The following is a 24,522-nucleotide window of genomic DNA, read 5'->3' as shown; positions in this document are numbered from 1 at the left end:
AAATGTCCTAATACTTAAAATGTGTCTTAAGAAACAATGTGTATTAGTCACATTTTAAATGAAAAGGGCATTGTAACAAAGTAAAAACATGTATATAAAACAAGCCTTTTTTGTACTACATTGTCGGTATAGAGTCGGTTTAACAAGACCTATGTTTAAAAAATGTTTTTAAAAAGCAACCTTTTGCGGAAAGGTGTGGACGTTGTCGACTATTTTTATACACTGGGGAGGATTCATCAGAAGTTGCTTGCATTAAGAGTGGACCTGCCAAGATATACTTGTTAAGTGTGCGGATTAACGCTTGGGTAGCAGCGCTGTCATTATCAAAGTACTTTATTCCCCAGTAATGGAAGAAAGGAAAAAAAATGCTGTGCTAACCATCAACTTTTTTTAAGCAAGCTACACGTCCTACAAATTAATTCGGCATAGTAAATTAAGGAAAATAATTCACAGTTAACACTTCTTTCTAAAATATAAGCTTTTAAACTACTAGTTACCATTCAATATCAAGGGTTTTGTGTGTGTAAACACACACACACGTGTTAATCCCGTCAGACAGAGGGAGGAATGGCACAGCAGTGGATCAATGACCCCCAGGGTTTGCAGAAAAAAAAAGGAGAAGCAATGGAAGGCAGGTACTGTCGCTGTAATTACAATGTGGTTGTGCACTGGTGAGGTATTCCAGCTAGCAAAGGAAACACCAACAGCAGTTTCATCACACTTAATGCAGTCTCCTTTGTTCACTTATTTTCAACTGAATCTACTTCGTTCACTTCTGTTTACATGAATGTTCTTGTCCTCTACTGAGTCTCTCCAATATGTGCAACTAGTAGATGACCAAGCCTCAACATAAAGAAGCTCAGCAGATCTATTCCAGCTCTAGCATGTAAACTACAAAATAGTTTGAATCCACACTTATGTCTACAATTCTGAGAAAGGTTCAAGGGCAGTACAGCAAGAGCGACAGCGCATCAACAAGCAACGACTTTCTGCACAAGCAATAAAATACCCTCCTTTACCTACATTGTAGATATACAATCAGTACCACTGGCATTTCTGTAACTATTCTTCAACTCGTGTCAATACCATCTAACCGACCAGGCAGTTATGTAGCCCAAACTGTAGTTGGTGGACTAGTACTGCATAACTGCCAGACTCAAAATAGGCATTTGTGAGATAGAACAGTTAACGTAAAAAACAAACAGAAAAAATAACTTACTAAATGGACTGTGTGGTCTATTTCTTCAGTAGTTACACCAGCTCTAATCATCATGGCAGCAATGTCCAAAACTTCCCTGGCAAGCTGAAAAAGAACACATTTACAAAGTATGAATTCACCCAAAATGCATTATGCTGGGTTACCTACATGGAGCTTGCAAAGGTATAACATGGGGGTAGAGTTAAAATGTAAAATGTGGAATACTGATGGTTGGGATGACCAGATATCCAAGTACAATTCTAAGGTGTACATGTCTTCCACCTAGGTCACAGCGGAGTAGATACAAGGATGAGGAGTTAAAGAACAGGAAGCGATTTCAGTAAATGCAGGCATATGTTACAATATATTCGTATTAAATGTTACTTATCTGTAAGTGTAGCATTTTGTTATATTTGGCTGCTTAGTTTGCTAAAACACGACATGGTTCAATTTAGGAGTGCATTCTGGTCAGTTAAATAGATGTGGAAACACACCATTTTTTCAACTATTTATTCTCAAAACTAAATCAATATGGATAAACACAAAAACAGACGGCCAAAAAAAAAATATGGATAAAAACAGAAGAAAATGTTAAAAAAATAAATACCATATGTAAGGAAATGCCTCCTTGGCATGGTTGCCCCCTGACTTTTTGCCTTTGCTGATGCTATGTTTACAATTGAAAGTGTGCTGAGGCCTGCTAACCAGGCCCCAGCACCAGTGTTCTTTCCCTAACCTGTACTTTTGTATCCACAATTGGCAGACCCTGGCATCCAGATAAGTCCCTTGTAACTGGTACTTCTAGTACCAAGGGCCCTGAAGCCAAGGAAGGTCTCTAAGGGCTGCAGCATGTCTTATGCCACCCTGGAGACCTCTCACTCAGCACAGACACACTGCTTGCCAGCTTGTGTGTGCTAGTGAGGACAAAACGAGTAAGTCGACATGGCACTCCCCTCAGGGTGCCATGCCAGCCTCTCACTGCCTATGCAGTATAGGTAAGACACCCCTCTAGCAGGCCTTACAGCCCTAAGGCAGGGTGCACTATACCATAGGTGAGGGTACCAGTGCATGAGCATGGTACCCCTACAGTGTCTAAACAAAACCTTAGACATTGTAAGTGCAGGGTAGCCATAAGAGTATATGGTCTGGGAGTCTGTCAAACCCGAACTCCACAGCACCATAATGGCTACACTGAAAACTGGGAAGTTTGGTATCAAACTTCTCAGCACAATAAATGCACACTGATGCCAGTGTACATTTTATTGCAAAATACACCCCAGAGGGCACCTTAGAGGTGCCCCCTGAAACTTAACCGACTGTCTGTGTAGGCTGACTAGTTCCAGCAGCCTGCCACACCAGAGACATGTTGCTGGCCCCATGGGGAGAGTGCCTTTGTCACTCTGAGGCCAGTAACAAAGCCTGCACTGGGTGGAGATGCTAACACCTCCCCCAGGCAGGAGCTGTGACACCTGGCGGTGAGCCTCAAAGGCTCACCCCTTTGTCACAGCCCAGCAGGGCACTCCAGCTTAGTGGAGTTGCCCGCCCCCTCCGGCCACGGCCCCCACTTTTGGCGGCAAGGCTGGAGGGAACAAAGAAAGCAACAAGGAGGAGTCACTGGCCAGTCAGGACAGCCCCTAAGGTGTCCTGAGCTGAGGTGACTCTAACTTTTAGAAATCCTCCATCTTGCAGATGGAGGATTCCCCCAATAGGGTTAGGATTGTGACCCCCTCCCCTTGGGAGGAGGCACAAAGAGGGTGTACCCACCCTCAGGGCTAGTAGCCATTGGCTACTAACCCCCCAGACCTAAACACGCCCTTAAATTTAGTATTTAAGGGCTACCCTGAACCCTAGAAAATTAGATTCCTGCAACTACAAGAAGAAGGACTGCCTAGCTGAAAACCCCTGCAGAGGAAGACCAGAAGACGACAACTGCCTTGGCTCCAGAAACTCACCGGCCTGTCTCCTGCCTTCCAAAGATCCTGCTCCAGCGACGCCTTCCAAAGGGACCGGCGACCTCGACATCCTCTGAGGACTGCCCCTGCTTCGAAAAGACAAGAAACTCCTGAGGACAGCGGACCTGCTCCAAAAAAGGCTGCAACTTTGTTTCCAGCAGCCTTGAAAGAACCCTGCAAGCTCCCCGCAAGAAGCGTGAGACTTGCAACACTGCACCCGGCGACCCTGACTCGGCTGGTGGAGATCCAACACCTCAGGAGGGACCCCAGGACTACTCTGATACTGTGAGTACCAAAACCTGTCCCCCCTGAGCCCCCACAGCGCCGCCTGCAGAGGGAATCCCGAGGCTTCCCCTGACCGCGACTCTTTGAATCCTAAGTCCCGACGCCTGGGAGAGACCCTGCACCCGCAGCCCCCAGGACCTGAAGGACCGGACTTTCACTGGAGAAGTGACCCCCAGGAGTCCCTCTCCCTTGCCCAAGTGGAGGTTTCCCCGAGGAACCCCCCCCCTTGCCTGCCTGCAGCGCTGAAGAGATCCGTTGATCTCTCATAGACTAACATTGCGAACCCGACGCTTGTTTCTACACTGCACCCGGCCGCCCCCGCGCTGCTGAGGGTGACATTTCTGTGTGGGCTTGTGTCCCCCCCGGTGCCCTACAAAACCCCCCTGGTCTGCCCTCCGAAGACGCGGGTACTTACCTGCAAGCAGACCGGAACCGGGGCACCCCCTTCTCTCCATTCTAGCCTATGTGTTTTGGGCACCACTTTGAACTCTGCACCTGACCGGCCCTGAGCTGCTGGTGTGGTGACTTTGGGGTTGCTCTGAACCCCCAACGGTGGGCTACCTTGGACCAAGAACTGAACCCTGTAAGTGTCTTACTTACCTGGTAAAACTAACAAAAACTTACCTCCCCCAGGAACAGTGAAAATTGCACTAAGTGTCCACTTTTAAAACAGCTATTTGTCAATAACTTGAAAAGTATACATGCAATTTTTATGATTTAAAGTTCCTAAAGTACTTACCTGCAATACCTTTCGAATGAGATATTACATGTAGAATTTGAACCTGTGGTTCTTAAAATAAACTAAGAAAAGATATTTTTCTATAACAAAACCTATTGGCTGGATTTGTCTCTGAGTGTGTGTACCTCATTTATTGTCTATGTGTATGTACAACAAATGCTTAACACTACTCCTTGGATAAGCCTACTGCTCGACCACACTACCACAAAATAGAGCATTAGTATTATCTATTTTTACCACTATTTTACCTCTAAGGGCAACCCTTGGACTCTGTGCATGCTATTCCTTACTTTGAAATAGCACATACAGAACCAACTTCCTACACCATAGAACCCGGAGGCCCTATTCACAGATAGTGGCTAAGTAGGTCAGTTCACCCTCAAAAAATCTTTTTGAGGGGCTTAGGAGAATAAAAACATAATTTCAGTGACGGTGAAATAATATTCTTAAAGCTTCAGCTCTACATTCATTGCGTTTGTTTGGATTAAGGAGAGTAGTTTCATTTGCGATATTATTTAGCACGGAATAGCGTTCCAGGTGGTAGTCACTGCCCAACCTGTACAGTAAAGAGCAGGCCACGTCTTCACATGGCCCCTTTACTGGTAAAAAAATGTAAACCTAGTTTTGAGACGCAAAGGAGACACCATTCAAGATATTGATGACTTTGCAGTTACTGTCAAACACTCGGTTCCAAGCATAACAAGTATTTGCAATGCAATGAGTCGCTCATTTTAAAAAGCATGCAAATCATAGTGCAATATTTCAGAGTTTCTTGTAGAGCTCAGAAACGTTTTCCTAGAGGGGCTGGTGTTAGAAAGTATGGAACAGGAATAACAATGTAAAGATGCTAGCATGGATGAAAACAAAAAGGTAAAGAGCTCTCCAGACCCCAAGGAGGAAGTTGTTCTTTAATTTAGAACTCATAAAATTAAAGAAAGGTTGTCGAGATGAAATAAGCACCCATGAAGGCACAGGTCTGTATTGTTCACAAACAGCATAGCAGAATAGCCTCTTCAATTAGAATCAGGCTAGTCCAGTTTCAGACAAATCCCTAGCAGTGAATAATACTTAAGAGCACTGATTTGCTGAGTGGCTAAAGACGCAAACAAACACCTATTCATGGAGAGACCACAATTTTAAACAAACGTGGGCACACAAGGTAGGAATAACTTTACAAATGCACACTGCTGTCCCGTGTATCTTAGTTCTAGGCAGATCACTGAAAAAGTGATCCTTGCGAGAGACCAAAAATTGAGGCTGCTTCATCTATAAACTTCGATTTTAAAAAACAAAAGACCAGGAGTTGTCAGGGCTAAGGTCTCCAAGTTGGAGAAGTTTTTACATAACTCCCTCTGACAATAGTAACTCATTCTCGAGTGCAGATTCAAAATCGAAAATGTTTGTTATGCAGTTCATTTGCTGGGATATTATTCCACAATACTTTAGACGATAACCTTTTTGCTCTAATCATTTCTGTATTAAATACTTATTTCTTTTTAAGCTAAGGAGGTAATCGACTTTCTAATATACTAACCTGTGCTCATTATTGTAACACACTTTTTTGAATTTGTAATTTAGTGTGCAAGCGCCAATAGTCTGCATCCTTCATACAGTGTGTGTTTATACGATGCGCTAGCTACTTTGATCTGAATACACCGAAGGTTAACAGTAACAATCAAGTTAATAGGTCGAGTGACTAAATATAACTTTTGACGCCAATCAAAAACAGCTGTGACACTTCCAATTGCAAGAACACATACACCTTCGTAGCACCTATAGTTTAGCCATGGGCCATTTCATTCTGGCTTGGGCTGATGTCCAAAAAAAAAAAAATCCAGACATTTTCCTGAACAGAGGAATGGTTTCTGGATTATTATTGCAATACACTATGTGATATTCAGGTTGGATGTTTACCACAGGCCCGATACTTAACCGTTCATAAAGAGGAAATTCTGAAATCTTTTATATTAAATAATGGTTTCTTATGCATTTGGAATTCAGTCTTTGTATACAAAACAGGATATCATCCCCGGCATTTCCGCAAACTGAATTTAAAAGCACAATGACACACATGTTGCTTGAAAGGAATCTTTCATCAGGTGGAAAACATCCTTGTTTTGTTATTGCTAAATTGCTCATGTTAATGTCCAGGGTGGTCACCTTACTTTCTATAGTCACAATGTTCTCCTGTAATCTAGACACTAATCCTTTTAAAACCTCAGTGAGAAATGTGGCCACCAATGAGCTCTCTTCCTTACAGACCAAGAATCAACGTCGGAGCACCTAATTTATATTCTCTGTTACAATTGTTCCAATTTGTTGCAGAGTTACCATCCACACACACCTTAGTTTCTCGTTTGGTAGAATAGTACTTCCATTTTTATAGCCTTTTAGGTGCGACTGCTGTGTGACCTTCATCTAGCAGGTAGTCTTGCATGAATGAGATAGGGAGGTGCGCTACACATTCCTGACAACATTAATGCCTTCCCAGCCCATATGCTACAGCCGTCTCATACACTTCACAACATTTTTGGGTCCCTTCAATCCCCGCTCAAACCACTTTTTTATTTTATTTACCATCACCCTGGTTATGCCAGGCCACACCTGCTTTGTCTCCAGGCCTTTAGTTAATTCCTGTAACCAAGTGAAGCTGGGTAGACATCACACATTGGCTTAGAAATCCACGGTAAGGATCAGTGTCAGGTCTTAGCAGGTTAATACAAGCGTTGCAAGTACTATCTTGCCACAATCTTTCCACACTCTGCCTGGCACAGTGAAGTCATCGTGTAAACTTCCCCCACCCCCGCCAAATTACGTCACGGTTGCCAATGCTGCAGCGGCAGAGACTTAGAATAAGAACAAGGTTTATTAAAGAAGAATGCAAAGGCTTAAACAAAAGTAGGGATATTTATTATGGATTGGCACATTGGAAATCATTCCTATTTAAATCAGATGGCCTCTTGGATCACAAATCAGCCCTACCAACTATCATACTACTATGTTGTTAATTTTATAGTTTTAGCCAAAAACATTTGACACATTCCATAGGCAATAATTTTTTTAACCTTAATCACATCATAAACATTGTAGTAATCGCCAAATATATACCTTAGACAGTGATATTTAAAACAAAAGTACATTCACTATGTATATTCAACAAAGTATTCCAAATCCATAGTATTTTCCCCTCCTGTCCATAGCTTGTATGTGTCCTTTGCCAGATCGTAATTCATACTGAAGAAGAATTTTATACTCTTGTAGGGTCTGCTGCAACATCTGCCTCGGGACACAGTCTTACAAGTTAACTTCTTAGTGGCTCGCAAATATCTTTAGGCCGAGATGTCCTGGGTTGCAATATACTGTAAAGTACAGAGTGCATGTTCCACATTTCTCATAGTAGTATTTTACATCTTAGTGGTTATTTTATTAGTAATCGAGCCAGCAGCAACTAGGCATAGCAGACACCTATCTTCTGGCTCTGTGGGAAAAGCCTCCTTAACATATTCTTTTAATCTACGGTGTAGGAACTCATCTACAGGTGTGGAGCACCCCTTCTGCAAATATTCAGCTAGTGGCGATTACAACGTAGCTATGTTGCATATACGAACCAGTTGTGCTCAAGCCCATATTGTGTAACTCACAACATGGATTACATTCCTTGGTCATATCGGGATCTTCAATGACAGGTGTGAGCCTATTAGGTGTCACTAATCCCAATTCTAGGTCCCAGTGAGGTACTTGTCTGCTATTATGAAATCAGTGTGTGCCAAATTGTGCAATACAATAAGCTTCAAAATGTTGTGCTCCAAACCCTTCCTGCTCATATGGCCTCCGCAGAACTACATCACCTGCACTTTCGTACAATGTCATACTCACTGGTATATTTTGTGTAATACATACTAGCAATGGGAACCCTCTCAGTCTCTTGTGTTCTCTGGATAGAATTCACGAAATAGGTCATTACTGAATTGGTGGACTTCCCCAACAGGTTATATGGTGTCCCACATGCTAAAAGACTCCCAAAGAATATTTAAATATAGTAAGTGGTTCTCAAACAGGGGTGGCGTGTCCAGCCCACATGTGAAGGTGAACTTGGGTGTAACTCTCAGAGTGCTTCCGAGTGTATTGCTTGGGCCTCCTCTGAGACCACGGGCAGCACTTAAGCAACCAAGTCCTAGACAGTATGGAAATAGCTGTCCAAGAGGCATGGGGTGTTCACAGACTGCAGTGCCAGGCTGACAGTAGAGAACATACTCTTACTGACTGTATTCAGCCTTTTGGATTTCCTGTCAGGTGGAGGGGAAGGGAATACGTCGGGTTGATTTTGGAGGTAAAGGCTTGGATCACCAAGCTCAGTGGGGTGCGGGGTAAGGAAACTGGGGTCCCCTGGAGCAGGCGATGCGGTCAGCAATTGTCCTATGGAGAGGAGCCTTTGTGTAGGGCTTGAACCAGGCTCCGATTGGGACGTCAGTAAGGCCTTTATTGAATCTGAGTAATGGTGCAATGGGGGCAACTCCCGGCTGAAGCATCTACGTCAAGACATTAAGTCTTGACTGCCACTGAGGGCAGAGTAGAGTCCAGGACCTCGGCCACCCTCTGCATTACCACTGCAATCGAGGAACCTTCCTCCATGGCCACGGCAGAAGAGCCCAGGCCAGTGGCTGGGAGGTGGGAAGTTCAGCAGCATCCACCAGATCCTCATACCAGTTGTCATCAGGATCTTCTAAAGACTAATATCAGTAAGGGTCTGTAGACCCCTTTCCACTAATTACCCAGTCCAAGCCTCTCATAAGAATAAGGCAATAGATCTGGTATGAGAAGTCTGCCCCCGGTTCGCACCAGACAATGCCCATCCGGCTTCGTAGCGGAGTCGAGAATGATGATAGGTGCAGCACCACCGCTAGGAGTTGGAAGCGCAGGTACTGGAACGGGCACCACTCAATCCATCAACGGATCCCTAGGGCCCGACTGGTGCTGAGAGCGAACCCGCTGGTAGAAGACCAGGCGGGGCCCCTTCCAGACCCATGAGGCGCGAGGGCACTCCAGAGGAGTTAGGCTATCCAAAAATGAGGTGCACGGCCTCAAAATTCCTTTACCTGGTGTAAGGAAATGCCTCCTTGGCATGGTTGCCCCCTGACTTTTTGCCTTTGCTGATGCTATGTGTAAGGAAATGCCTCCTTGGCATGGTTGCCCCCTGACTTTTTGCCTTTGCTGATGCTATGTTTACAATTGAAAGTGTGCTGAGGCCTGCTAACCAGGCCCCAGCACCAGTGTTCTTTCCCTAACCTGTACTTTTGTATCCACAATTGGCAGACCCTGGCATCCAGATAAGTCCCTTGTAACTGGTACTTCTAGTACCAAGGGCCCTGATGCCAAGGAAGGTCTCTAAGGGCTGCAGCATGTCTTATGCCACCCTGGAGACCTCTCACTCAGCACAGACACCCTGCTTGCCAGCTTGTGTGTGCTAGTGAAGACAAAACGAGGAAGTCGACATGGCACTCCCCTCAGGGTGCCATGCCAGCCTCTCACTGCCTATGCAGTATAGGTAAGACACCCCTCTAGCAGGCCTTACAGCCCTAAGGCAGGGTGCACTATACCATAGGTGAGGGTACCAGTGCATGAGCATGGTACCCCTACAGTGTCTAAACAAAACCTTAGACATTGTAAGTGCAGGGTAGCCATAAGAGTATATGGTCTGGGAGTCTGTCAAACACGAACTCCACAGCACCATAATGGCTACACTGAAAACTGGGAAGTTTGGTATCAAACTTCTCAGCACAATAAATGCACACTGATGCCAGTGTACATTTTATTGTAAAATACACCACAGAGGGCACCTTAGAGGTGCCCCCTGAAACTTAACCGACTATCTGTGTAGGCTGACTAGTTTTAGCAGCCTGCCACAAACCGAGACATGTTGCTGGCCCCATGGGGAGAGTGCCTTTGTCACTCTGAGGCCAGTAACAAAGCCTGCACTGGGTGGAGATGCTAACACCTCTCCCAGGCAGGAATTGTCACACCTGGCGGTGAGCCTCAAAGGCTCACCTCCTTTGTGCCAACCCAGCAGGACACTCCAGCTAGTGGAGTTGCCCGCCCCCTCCGGCCAGGCCCCACTTTTGGCGGCAAGGCCGGAGAAAATAATGAGAATAACAAGGAGGAGTCACTGGCCAGTCAGGACAGCCCCTAAGGTGTCCTGAGCTGAGGTGACTAACTTTTAGAAATCCTCCATCTTGCAGATGGAGGATTCCCCCAATAGGGTTAGGATTGTGACCCCCTCCCCTTGGGAGGAGGCACAAAGAGGGTGTACCCACCCTCAGGGCCAGTAGCCATTGGCTACTAACCCCCCAGACCTAAACACGCCCTTAAATTTAGTATTTAAGGGCTACCCTGAACCCTAGAAAATTAGATTCCTGCAACTACAAGAAGAAGGACTGCCTAGCTGAAAACCCCTGCAGAGGAAGACCAGAAGACGACAACTGCCTTGGCTCCAGAAACTCACCGGCCTGTCTCCTGCCTTCCAAAGATCCTGCTCCAGCGACGCCTTCCAAAGGGACCAGCGACCTCGACATCCTCTGAGGACTGCCCCTGCTTCGAAAAGACAAGAAACTCCCGAGGACAGCGGACCTGCTCCAAGAAAAGCTGCAACTTTGTTTCCAGCAGCTTTAAAGAACCCTGCAAGCTCCCCGCAAGAAGCGTGAGACTTGCAACACTGCACCCGGCGACCCCGATTCGGCTGGTGGCGATCCAACACCTCAGGAGGGACCCCAGGACTACTCTAAGACTGTGAGTACCAAAACCTGTCCCCCCTGAGCCCCCACAGCGCCGCCTGCAGAGGGAATCCCGAGGCTTCCCCTGACCGCGACTCTTTGAACCTAAAGTCCCGACGCCTGGGAGAGACCCTGCACCCGCAGCCCCCAGGACCTGAAGGACCGGACTTTCACTGGAGAAGTGACCCCCCAGGAGTCCCTCTCCCTTGCCCAAGTGGAGGTTTCCCCGAGGAATCCCCCCCTTGCCTGCCTGCAGCGCTGAAGAGATCCCGAGATCTCTCATAGACTAACATTGAAAACCCGACGCTTGTTTCTACACTGCACCCGGCCGCCCCCGCGCTGCTGAGGGTGAAATTTCTGTGTGGACTTGTGTCCCCCCCGGTGCCCTACAAATCCCCCCTGGTCTGCCCTCCGAAGACGCGGGTACTTACCTGCAAGCAGACCGGAACCGGGGCACCCCCTTCTCTCCATTCTAGCCTATGTGTTTTGGGCACCACTTTGAACTCTGCACCTGACCGGCCCTGAGCTGCTGGTGTGGTGACTTTGGGGTTGCTCTGAACCCCCAACGGTGGGCTACCTTGGACCAAGAACTAAGCCCTGTAAGTGTCTTACTTACCTGGTTAACCTAACAAATACTTCCCTCCCCTAGGAACTGTGAAAATTGCACTAAGTGTCCACTTTTAAAACAGCTATTTGTGAATAACTTGAAAAGTATACATGCAATTTTGATGATTTGAAGTTCCTAAAGTACTTACCTGCAATACCTTTTGAATGAGATATTACATGTAGAATTTGAACCTGTGGTTCTTAAAATAAACTAAGAAAATATATTTTTCTATAACAAAACCTATTGGCTGGATTTGTCTCTGAGTGTGTGTACCTCATTTATTGTCTATGTGTATGTACAACAAATGCTTAACACTACTCCTTGGATAAGCCTACTGCTCGACCACACTACCACAAAATAGAGCATTAGTATTATCTATTTTTACCACTATTTTACCTCTAAGGGGAACCCTTGGACTCTGTGCATGCTATTCCTTACTTTGAAATAGCACATACAGAGCCAACTTCCTACACTATGTTTACAATTGAAAGTGTGCTGAGGCCTGCTAACCAGGCCCCAGCACCAGTGTTCTTTCCCTAACCTGTACTTTTGTATCCACAATTGGCAGACCCTGGCATCCAGATAAGTCCCTTGTAACTGGTACTTCTAGTACCAAGGGCCCTGATGCCAAGGAAGGTCTCTAAGGGCTGCAGCATGTCTTATGCCACCCTGGAGACCTCTCACTCAGCACAGACACACTGCTTGCCAGCTTGTGTGTGCTAGTGAGGACAAAACGAGTAAGTCGACATGGCACTCCCCTCAGGGTGCCATGCCAGCCTCTCACTGCCTATGCAGTATAGGTAAGACACCCCTCTAGCAGGCCTTACAGCCCTAAGGCAGGGTGCACTATACCATAGGTGAGGGTACCAGTGCATGAGCATGGTACCCCTACAGTGTCTAAACAAAACCTTAGACATTGTAAGTGCAGGGTAGCCATAAGAGTATATGGTCTGGGAGTCTGTCAAACCCGAACTCCACAGCACCATAATGGCTACACTGAAAACTGGGAAGTTTGGTATCAAACTTCTCAGCACAATAAATGCACACTGATGCCAGTGTACATTTTATTGTAAAATACACCACAGAGGGCACCTTAGAGGTGCCCCCTGAAACTTAACCGACTGTCTGTGTAGGCTGACTAGTTTTAGCAGCCTGCCACAAACCGAGACATGTTGCTGGCCCCATGGGGAGAGTGCCTTTGTCACTCTGAGGCCAGTAACAAAGCCTGCACTGGGTGGAGATGCTAACACCTCCCCCAGGCAGGAGCTGTGACACCTGGCGGTGAGCCTCAAAGGCTCACCCCTTTGTCACAGCCCAGCAGGGCACTCCAGCTTAGTGGAGTTGCCCGCCCCCTCCGGCCACGGCCCCCACTTTTGGCGGCAAGGCTGGAGGGAACAAAGAAAGCAACAAGGAGGAGTCACTGGCCAGTCAGGACAGCCCCTAAGGTGTCCTGAGCTGAGGTGACTCTGACTTTTAGAAATCCTCCATCTTGCAGATGGAGGATTCCCCCAATAGGGTTAGGATTGTGACCCCCTCCCCTTGGGAGGAGGCACAAAGAGGGTGTACCCACCCTCAGGGCTAGTAGCCATTGGCTACTAACCCCCCAGACCTAAACACGCCCTTAAATTTAGTATTTAAGGGCTACCCTGAACCCTAGAAACTTAGATTCCTGCAACAACAAGAAGAAGGACTGCCCAGCTGAAAACCCCTGCAGAGGAAGACCAGAAGACAACAACTGCCTTGGCTCCAGAAACTCACCGGCCTGTCTCCTGCCTTCCAAAGAACTCTGCTCCAGCGACGCCTTCCAAAGGGACCAGCGACCTCTGAATCCTCTGAGGACTGCCCTGCTTCGACGACAAGAAACTCCCGAGGACAGCGGACCTGCTCCAAAAAGACTGCAACTTTGTTTCCAGAAGCAGCTTTAAAGAACCCTGCAACTCCCCGCAAGAAGCGTGAGACTTGCAACACTGCACCCGGCGACCCCGACTCGGCTGGTGGAGAACCAACACCTCAGGGAGGACCCCCGGACTACTCTACGACTGTGAGTACCAAAACCTGTCCCCCCTGAGCCCCCACAGCGCCGCCTGCAGAGGGAATCCCGAGGCTTCCCCTGACCGCGACTCTTTGAATCCTAAGTCCCGACGCCTGGGAGAGACCCTGCACCCGCAGCCCCCAGGACCTGAAGGACCGAACTTTCACTGGAGAAGTGACCCCCAGGAGTCCCTCTCCCTTGCCCAAGTGGAGGTTTCCCCGAGGAACCCCCCCCCTTGCCTGCCTGCAGCGCTGAAGAGATCCCGAGATCTCTCATAGACTAACATTGCGAACCCGACGCTTGTTTCTACACTGCACCCGGCCGCCCCCGCGCCGCTGAGGGTGAAATTTCTGTGTGGGCTTGTGTCCCCCCCGGTGCCCTACAAAACCCCCCTGGTCTGCCCTCCGAAGACGCGGGTACTTACCTGCAAGCAGACCGGAACCGGGGCACCCCCTTCTCTCCATTCTAGCCTATGTGTTTTGGGCACCACTTTGAACTCTGCACCTGACCGGCCCTGAGCTGCTGGGGTGGTGACTTTGGGGTTGCTCTGAACCCCCAACGGTGGGCTACCTTGGACCAAGAACTGAACCCTGTAAGTGTCTTACTTACCTGGTAAAACTAACAAAAACTTACCTCCCCCAGGAACTGTGAAAATTGCACTGTGTCCACTTTTAAAGTAACTATTTGTCAATAACTTGAAAAGTATACATGCAATTGAAATGATTCAAAGTTCCTAATGTACTTACCTGCAATACCTTTCAAACAAGATATTACATGTTAAATTTGAACCTGTGGTTCTTAAAATAAACTAAGAAAAGATATTTTTCTATAACAAAACCTATTGGCTGGATTGGTCTCTGAGTGTGTGTACCTCATTTATTGTCTATGTGTATGTACAACAAATGCTTAACACTACTCCTTGGATAAGCCTACTGCTCGACCACACTACCACAAAATAGAGCATTAGTATTATCTATTTTTACCACTATTTTACCTCTAAGGGGAACCCTTGGACTCTGTGCATGCTATTCCTTACTTTGAAATAGCACATACAGAGCCAACTTCCTACACCTGGGCAGGGTCGCTCTGGCTACAGGAAATTCAGGGTGGTGTGAAAACTGCCCAGGCACAGGCTCCACCCCAGAGCTAGCCCTTGGAGAGCAGACAGTCCTTTGACTCAACTGAGGGCTTGTGTGGTGAAGTCACGTACCCTTTTGACTTTTTTCTTTTTGTGGGAATTGCCCAACAAGTTGCAGCGGGAAAACGATCTCCAGGTATGACTCTGCAAACAATCTTGGGAACTTCCTTGCGACCGAGACCTGGAGTGTAGCGGCGACAATTGATATTAGGCAGCCGGGAGCATGAGGAAGCACTCCCTCAGCACCTCAGGATGCATGGCAAACCAGTCCTTGCAGGTCTTGGCATCACGGTCACTATCAAGTCAAGAGACCAACCACATGTGGGTCCTTCACCAACATTTGTCGATGGCAGATGCCACATGGCTTAAAACCTGCTTTTCTGGTGGACATCCTTTACACCAGGAGACAAAATCTTGAAAAAATCTTTTACAAAAAGTCGAAAAAAAGTCTGTCAAAAAAAGACTGGAGTTAGCTAGATCTACGATGGCTGGCACAGAAAGAAAATAACTGATGTCAGCGTGCTGCGGTCGTACCTATATGGGCACTGCGTACGACACTTCCAGCACAAACAATGCCACACAGAGCCAAACGATGACACCTAACGGTTTGCAGGAGTACTGCTCACCCAAAAATTTCCAGATCCAGTGCAACACTTGGGTAATATTCTAAGGTAAGGAATCTGCGGCTAGAAGTCTATCAGTTATTCAGGGTACCCTTTGCATCAGAGATATGGCTCCTACCAAAGAATATGCATTAGCATACATACACTGCTAATACTGCTCCACTTGACAATTTACCTCATGATACCATGGTGTAGCCCAAATTAGTTCCATTTTCCTACCATTTGCAAACTGTATAAATGCATGAATTGCCATAATGATTGTGGAATAATTTAAGAAAAGGTTAAGGCTATTTAAGTGAAAGATACACACATGTATATGACAAAAAGAAGAGCAAACTCAAGATTAGGTGTAGCAGCAACTCAACTCCAGTACAGAGCACCCTACAACACCTGCAACACTCTAAATTTGCTCACCTCAAATGTCTGATTTTCTAGCAAACTTTTTAAGCATAGGATTAGCATAGGGCCATCCACGCTGCGCTGTAAAATGGCAAAAGCCTTTCGCTACTCCAGGCACAGTATTACAGTTTTGGATTGGTAAACACATCCAGCCCAACCTGGAATGAGCAAAAGCAACCGCTTGACGCATGTTTTGCTATTATAGCTCTTTAGAGAGGTTTAGCTTTCTCCAGACACAAGGGAGCACCCAGAACAAATCAAAACACCACCCTGGGTCAGGCTTAGAATGATGCATAGATTATGCAAAAAATGAATGGAGAACTCTGGTTAGTTCCCAACTGTAGGTGGCCTCCAGTACAGAGCACTCTACAACACCAGCAACACTAAATTTGCTCACCTCAAATGTCTGTTTTTCTAGCAAAGTTTTTAAGCACAGGATTAGCACAGTGCCATCCACACTGATCCAGAAAAAGAAACCCAGCAAAGCCTTTAAGAAATATGCATGATTTTTTTTTTTTTTTTTACAACTTGTAATCCACCTCACTCCCCTAAAGATTTTTGCACAATATAATAACCCGAAGACAAGATTTGTAGATTTGTGAAATGTGGTCTCAGAGGTGACTGTACTAATTGTATACAGAAGTGCCATCTACAGACCAGTCTGAATGTGTTTAATCACTATGCAAACGAAACAGTAATTTCCCAATATCAGCACACATCCCAAAGTATGCGATTCCACACACGTTTCGACATTAGAAAGATATGCGCACTCTAGGGACTACGTTTCAAAGCATTCTCAGGAAAGCGCATGGGTGTTACAGAGAATTACAGATCCTGATGTTTGACTGGAAAAGCAGACAACACTAGTGATTGACACATGCACACGAAGCAGCGTCCTATGCAAGAAAGCAAGTTTAATACACAAGATCTTGTCAAGCAAAGCAATATTCTAAGAGCTCACGCATGAAACAAGTTGTACTACTCCGAACCCAACACCAGTAGAATGCAAGCTTATGCACAGCCACATGCCATCGAACATATATACATAAATATATATATGGAAAATGTCACTTACCCAGTGTACATCTGTTCGTGGCATGTAGTGCTGCAGATTCACATGGTATGCATAATTCCGCCATCTAGTGTTGGGCTCGGAGTGTTCCAAGTTGTTTTTCTTCGAAGAGGTCTTTTCAGAGTCACAGGATCTACATATGTACAAAAGAGAAAAATGCACAGACTACAGGCTTCCAGGGAGGAGGGAGGGTACATGTGAATCTGCAGCACTACATGCCATGAACGGATATACACTGGGTAAGTGACATTGTCCGTTCAATGGCATGTGTAGCTGCAGATACACATGCTATGCATAGACTACAAAGCAGTTACTCTCCCCAAAAATTGCAGTGGCTAGCCTGTAGGAGTTGGAGTTGTTTGAAATAATGTTCTTAAGACAGCTTGACCAACATTGGCCTGTCGCTTTGAAAATACATCTACACAATAATGTTTTGTAAATGTATGTGGAGTATACCATATGGCAGCTTTACATGTCTACCATTGGTACATTTCTTAAAAATACCATAGATGTAACTTTCTTCCTAGTGGAATGTGCTTTAGGTGTGATTAAAAGCTGTCTTTTTGCCTTAATGTAACATGTTTGTTTACATTTAACAATCCATCTTGCGAACCCTTGCTTAGAGATAGGATTCCCTTTATGTGGTGGTTGAAAGGCAACGAAAAGCGGTTTTGTTTTTCTGAATTAGTTGGTTCTATCTACATAGTACATTAGAGCTCTTTTAAGGTCAAGAGTATGAAGGGCTCTTTCTGCAATTGAATATGGCAGTGGAAAGACGACTGGTTCTAAGTACAACTTTATGTTTGTGTACTTAAAAAAAATTTTCTTCAAGAGTGAATGCTTGTATTTCACTAACTCTTCGCATTGAAGTAATGGCCACTAGGAACGCAACTTTCCATGTTAAGAATTGAATCTCACAAGAAATCATGGGACCAAAAGGTGGGCCCATCAGTCTGGCGAGTACAATATTTAGATTCCAAGTAGGAACAGGTGGTGTTCTAGGGGGAATAATATGTTTCAGTCCTTCCATGAAGGCTTTTATAACTGGGACTCTAAAGAGAGAGGTATGTTGAATAGTTTGCAAGTATGCTGATATTGCAGTAAGATGGATTTTAATGGATGAGTGTAAGGAAATGCCTCCTTGGCATGGTTGCCCCCTGACTTTTTGCCTTTGCTGATGCTATGTTTACAATTGAAAGTGTGCTGAGGCCTGCTAACCAGGCCCCAGCACCAGTGTTCTTTCCCTAACCTGTACTTTTGTATCCACAATTGGCAGACCCTGGCATCCAGATAAGTCCCTTGTAACTGGTACTTCTAGTACCAAGGGCCCTGATGCCAAGGAAGGTCTCTAAGGGCTGCAGCATGTCTTATGCCACCCTGGAGACCTCTCACTCAGCACAGACACACTGCTTGCCAGCTTGTGTGTGCTAGTGAGGACAAAACGAGTAAGTCGACATGGCACTCCCCTCAGGGTGCCATGCCAGCCTCTCACTGCCTATGCAGTATAGGTAAGACATCCCTCTAGCAGGCCTTACAGCCCTAAGGCAGGGTGCACTATACCATAGGTGAGGGTACCAGTGCATGAGCATGGTACCCCTACAGTGTCTAAATAAAACCTTAGACATTGTAAGTGCAGGGTAGCCATAAGAGTATGTGGTCTGGGAGTCTGTCAAACACGAACTCCACAGCACCATAATGGCTACACTGAAAACTGGGAAGTTTGGTATCAAACTTCTCAGCACAATAAATGCACACTGATGCCAGTGTACATTTTATTGTAAAATACACCACAGAGGGCACCTTAGAGGTGCCCCCTGAAACTTAACCGACTATCTGTGTAGGCTGACTAGTTTTAGCAGCCTGCCACAAACCGAGACATGTTGCTGGCCCCATGGGGAGAGTGCCTTTGTCACTCTGAGGCCAGTAACAAAGCCTGCACTGGGTGGAGATGCTAACACCTCTCCCAGGCAGGAATTGTCACACCTGGCGGTGAGCCTCAAAGGCTCACCCCCTTTGTGCCAACCCAGCAGGACACTCCAGCTAGTGGAGTTGCCCGCCCCCTCCGGCCAGGCCCCACTTTTGGCGGCAAGGCCGGAGAAAATAATGAGAATAACAAGGAGGAGTCACTGGCCAGTCAGGACAGCCCCTAAGGTGTCCTGAGCTGAGGTGACTCTAACTTTTAGAAATCCTCCATCTTGCAGATGGAGGATTCCCCCAATAGGGTTAGGATTGTGACCCCCTCCCCTTGGGAGGAGGCACAAAGAGGGTGTACCCACCCTCAGGGCTAGTAGCCATTGGCTACTAACCCCCCAGACCTAAACACGCCCTTAAATTTAGTATTTAAGGGCTACCCTGAACCCTAGAAAATTAGATTCCTGCAACTACAAGAAGAAGGACTGCCTAGCTGAAAACCCCTGCAGCGGAAGACCAGAAGACGACAACTGCCTTGGCTCCAGAAACTCACCGGCCTGTCTCCTGCCTTCCAAAGATCCTGCTCCAGCGACGCCTTCCAAAGGGACCAGCGACCTCGACATCCTCTGAGGACTGCCCCTGCTTCGAAAAGACAAGAAACTCCCGAGGACAGCGGACCTGCTCCAAGAAAAGCTGCAACTTTGTTTCCAGCAGCTTTAAAGAACCCTGCAAGCTCCCCGCAAGAAGCGTGAGACTTGCAACACTGCACCCGGCGACCCCGACTCGGCTGGTGGCGATCCAACACCTCAGGAGGGACCCCAGGACTACTCTGATACTGTGAGTACCAAAACCTGTCCCCCCTGAGCCCCCACAGCGCCGCCTGCAGAGGGAATCCCGAGGCTTCCCCTGACCGCGACTCTTTGAACCTAAAGTCCCGACGCCTGGGAGAGACCCTGCACCCGCAGCCCCCAGGACCTGAAGGACCGGACTTTCACTGGAGGAGTGACCCCCAGGAGTCCCTCTCCCTCGCCCAAGTGGAGGTTTCCCCGAGGAAACCCCCCCTTGCCTGCCTGCAGCGCTGAAGAGATCCCGAGATCTCTCATAGACTAACATTGCGAACCCGACGCTTGTCTCTACACTGCACCCGGCCGCCCCCGCGCCGCTGAGGGTGAAATTTCTGTGTGGGCTTGTGTCCCCCCCGGTGCCCTACAAAATCCCCCTGGTCTGCCCTCCGAAGACGCGGGTACTTACCTGCAAGCAGACCGGAACCGGGGCACCCCCTTCTCTCCATTCTAGCCTATGCGTTTTGGGCACCACTTTGAACTCTGCACCTGACCGGCCCTGAGCTGCTGGTGTGGTGACTTTGGGGTTGCTCTGAACCCCCAACGGTGGGCTACCTTGGACCAAGAACTGAACCCTGTAAGTGTCCTACTTACCTGGTAAAACTAACCAAAACTTACCTCCCCCAGGAACTGTGAAAATTGCACTAAGTGTCCACTTTTAAAACAGCTATTTGTGAATAACTTGAAAAGTATACATGCAATTTTTATGATTTGAAGTTCCTAAAGTACTTACCTGCAATACCTTTCGAATGAGATATTACATGTAGAATTTGAACCTGTGGTTCTTAAAATAAACTAAGAAAAGATATTTTTCTATATAAAAACCTATTGGCTGGATTTGTCTCTGAGTGTGTGTACCTCATTTATTGTCTATGTGTATGTACAACAAATGCTTAACACTACTCCTTGGATAAGCCTACTGCTCGACCACGCTACCACAAAATAGAGCATTAGTATTATCTATTTTTACCACTATTTTACCTCTAAGGGGAACCCTTGGACTCTGTGCATGCTATTCCTTACTTTGAAATAGCACATACAGAGCCAACTTCCTACATTGGTGGATCAGCGGTGGGGTACAAGACTTTGCATTTGCTGGACTACTCAGCCAATACCTGATCACACGACAAATTCCAAAATTGTCATTAGAAATTGATTTTTGCAATTTGAAAAGTTTTCTAAATTCTTAAAAGACCTGCTAGGGCCTTGTGTTAGATCCTGTTTAGCATTTCTTTTAGAGTTTAAAAGTTTGTTAAAAGTTTGAATTAGATTCTAGAACCAGTTTTAGTTTCTTAAAAAGTATTCCAACTTTTAGAAGCATAATGTCTAGCACAGATGTGAATGTGGTGGAACTCGACACCACACCTTACCTCCATCTACAGATGAGAGAGCTAAGGTCACTCTGTAAACTAAAGAAAATAACAATGGGCCCCAAACCTACCAAAATACAGCTCCAGGAGCTTTTGGCAGAGTTTGAAAAGGCCAACCCCTCTGAGGGTGGCAACTCAGAGGAAGAGGATAGTGACTTGGAGGACAATTCCCCCCTACCAGTCCTATCTAGGGAGAACAGGGTCCCTCAAACCCTGACTCCTAAAATAATAGTCAGAGATGCTGGTTCCCTCACAGGAGAGACCAACACCTCTGAAATCACTGAGGATAGCCCCAGTGAAGAGGACATCCAGTTAGCCAGGATGGCCAAAAGATTGGCTTTGGAAAGACAGATCCTAGCCATAGAGAGGGAAAGACAAGAGATGGGCCTAGGACCCATCAATGGTGGCAGCAACATAAATAGGGTCAGAGATTCTCCTGACATGTTGAAAATCCCTAAAGGGATTGTAACTAAATATGAAGATGGTGATGACATCACCAAATGGTTCACAGCTTTTGAGAGGGCTTGTGTAACCAGAAAAGTGAACAGATCTCACTGGGGTGCTCTCCTTTGGGAAATGTTCACAGGAAAGTGTAGGGATAGACTCCTCACACTCTCTGGACAAGATGCAGAATCTTATGACCTCATGAAGGGTACCCTGATTGAGGGCTTTGGATTCTCCACTGAGGAGTACAGGATTAGGTTCAGGGGGGCTCAAAAATCCTCGAGCCAGACCTGGGTTGACTTTGTTGACTACTCAGTGAAAACACTAGATGGTTGGATTCAAGGCAGTGGTGTAAGTAATTATGATGGGCTGTACAATTTATTTGTGAAAGAACACCTGTTAAGTAATTGTTTCAATGATAAACTGCATCAGCATCTGGTAGACCTAGGACCAATTTCTCCCCAAGAATTGGGAAAGAAGGCGGACCATTGGGTCAAGACAAGGGTGTCCAAGACTTCAACAGGGGGTGACCAAAAGAAAGGGGTCACAAAGACTCCCCAGCAGAAGGGTGATGAGACAACCAAAACTAAAAATAGTAAAGAGTCTTCTACAGGCCCCCAAAAACCTGCACAGGAGGGTGGGCCCAGAGCCTCTTCACAAAACAATGGGTACAAGGGTAAAAACTTTGATCCCAAAAAGGCCTGGTGTCATAGCTGTAAACAGCATGGACACCAAACTGGAGACAAGGCCTGTCCCAAGAAAGGTTCCACTCCAAACTCCCATCCAGGTAACACTGGTATGGCTAGTCTCCAAGTGGGATCAACAGTGTGCCCAGAGCAAATCAGGGTCCACACTGAAGCTACTCTAGTTTCTGAGGGTGGGGTGGATTTAGCCACACTAGCTGTCTGGCCGCCTAACATGCAAAAATACAGACAGCAACTCTTAATTAATGGGACTAGAATAGAGGGCCTGAGGGATACAGGTGCCAGTGTCACCATGGTGACAGAGAAACTGGTTTCCCCTGGCCAATACCTGACTGGAAAAACCTACACAGTCACCAACGCTGACAATCAGAGAAAAGTACATCCCATGGCAATGGTTACTTTAGAATGGGGAGGGGTCAATGGCCTGAAACAGGTGGTGGTCTCCTCAAATATCCCAGTGGACTGTCTGCTTGGAAATGACCTGGAGTCCTCAGCATGGGCTGAGGTAGAGCTAAAAACCCATGCAGCAATGCTGGGTATCCCTGAACTGGTGTGTGTGAAAACAAGAGCACAGTGCAAGGCACGGGGTGAAAAAGTAGAGCTGGAGTCTGGAAAAATGGCCCAGCCTACCAAGAGAACAGGAAAGTCAGTTGGGAAACCAACTGCAACACAGCAAAAGAAAGGGGACCTCTCTTCTCCGGAAGAAGTTCTGCCCTCTGAGGGAACTGAGCCTTTGGAGCTTGAACCTTATCAGGTTGAGCTCTTGGGCCCAGGGGGACCCTCAAGGGAGGAGCTGTGTAAGGGACAAGAAACCTGTCCCTCTCTTGAAGGCCTTAGGCAGCAAGCTGCTGAAGAGTCCAAAGGCAAGAAAAATGGAACGCATAGGGTCTATTGGGAAGATGGACTCCTGTACACTGAGGCCAGAGACCCCAAACCTGGTGCCACTAGGAGAGTGGTAGTGCCTCAGCTGTTCAGAGAGTTCATCCTAACATTGGCCCATGACATTCCCCTTGCTGGACATTTGGGACAAACCAAGACGTGGGAGAGGTTAGTCAACCACTTCTACTGGCCCAATATGTCCAACATGGTTAAGGAGTTTTGCCTCTCCTGCCCCACCTGTCAAGCCAGTGGTAAGACAGGTGGGCATCCAAAGGCCCCCCTCATTCCACTTCCAGTGGTGGGGGTTCCCTTTGAAAGAGTGGGTGTGGACATAGTTGGTCCACTGGAACCTCCCACAGCCTCAGGAAATATGTATATCCTGGTAGTAGTGGATCATGCTACCAGGTATCCTGAAGCTATTCCCCTTAGGTCGACTACTGCCCCTGCAGTAGCCAAGGCCCTCATTGGTATCTTTACCAGAGTGGGTTTCCCTAAGGAGGTGGTGTCTGACAGAGGTACCAACTTCATGTCAGCATACCTACAGCACATGTGGAATGAGTGTGGAGTGACTTATAAATTCACTACCCCATACCATCCACAAACTAATGGCTTGGTTGAGAGATTCAACAAGACATTAAAAGGCATGATCATGGGGCTCCCAGAAAAACTCAAAAGGAGATGGGATGTCCTCTTGCCATGTCTGCTTTTCGCTTACAGAGAGGTGCCACAGAAGGGAGTAGGATTCTCACCCTTTGAACTTCTGTTTGGTCATCCTGTAAGGGGACCACTTGCTCTTGTTAAAGAAGGCTGGGAGAGACCTCTCCATGAGCCAAAACAAGACATAGTGGACTATGTACTTGGCCTTCGCTCTAGAATGGCAGAGTACATGGAAAAGGCAACCAAAAACCTTGAGGCCAGCCAACAACTCCAGAAGTTTTGGTATGACCAAAAGGCTGCACTGGTTGAGTTCCAACCAGGGCAGAAAGTCTGGGTTCTGGAGCCTGTGGCTCCCAGGGCACTCCAGGACAAATGGAGTGGCCCTTACCCAGTGCTGGAGAGGAAGAGTCAGGTCACCTACTTGGTGGACCTGGGCACAAGCAGGAGCCCCAAGAGGGTGATCCATGTGAACCGCCTTAAGCTCTTCCATGACAGGGCTGATGTGAATCTGTTGATGGTAACAGATGAGGATCAGGAGGCAGAGAGTGAACCTCTCCCTGATCTTCTGTCATCAGACCCAAAAGATGGCACAGTAGATGGAGTGATCTACTCAGACACCCTCTCTGGCCAACAGCAGGCTGATTGTAGGAGAGTCCTACAACAGTTTCCTGAGCTTTTCTCCCTAACCCCTGGTCAGACACACCTGTGTACCCATGATGTGGACACAGGAGACAGCATGCCTGTCAAGAACAAAATCTTCAGTCAGTCTGACCATGTTAAGGAAAGCATCAAGGTGGAAGTCCACAAGATGCTGGAATTGGGAGTCATTGAGCGCTCTGACAGCCCCTGGGCTAGCCCAGTGGTCTTAGTCCCCAAACCTCACACCAAAGATGGAAAGAAAGA

The 24,522-nt window shown here is 46.8% G+C and overlaps 1 protein-coding gene across 1 annotated transcript in view; it reads right to left on the bottom strand.

Annotated features, from left to right (window-relative positions):
* METAP1 (methionyl aminopeptidase 1) overlaps nucleotides 1-24,522 on the bottom strand; it is a 336,590-nt gene that overhangs the window by 149,518 nt on the left and 162,550 nt on the right. The window contains exon 6 of the mRNA XM_069238322.1: nucleotides 1,220-1,303. Within this exon, the coding sequence (XP_069094423.1) occupies nucleotides 1,220-1,303 (84 nt within the window). The remainder of the gene's footprint in view (nucleotides 1-1,219; nucleotides 1,304-24,522) is intronic.

The sequence above is a fragment of the Pleurodeles waltl genome, chromosome 1_2 (genome assembly GCF_031143425.1).
Source record: "Pleurodeles waltl isolate 20211129_DDA chromosome 1_2, aPleWal1.hap1.20221129, whole genome shotgun sequence".
Taxonomy (NCBI): domain Eukaryota; kingdom Metazoa; phylum Chordata; class Amphibia; order Caudata; family Salamandridae; genus Pleurodeles; species Pleurodeles waltl.
Note: the sequence above shows the minus strand (reverse complement) of the source record. Positions and strands in the feature narration are given on the sequence as shown.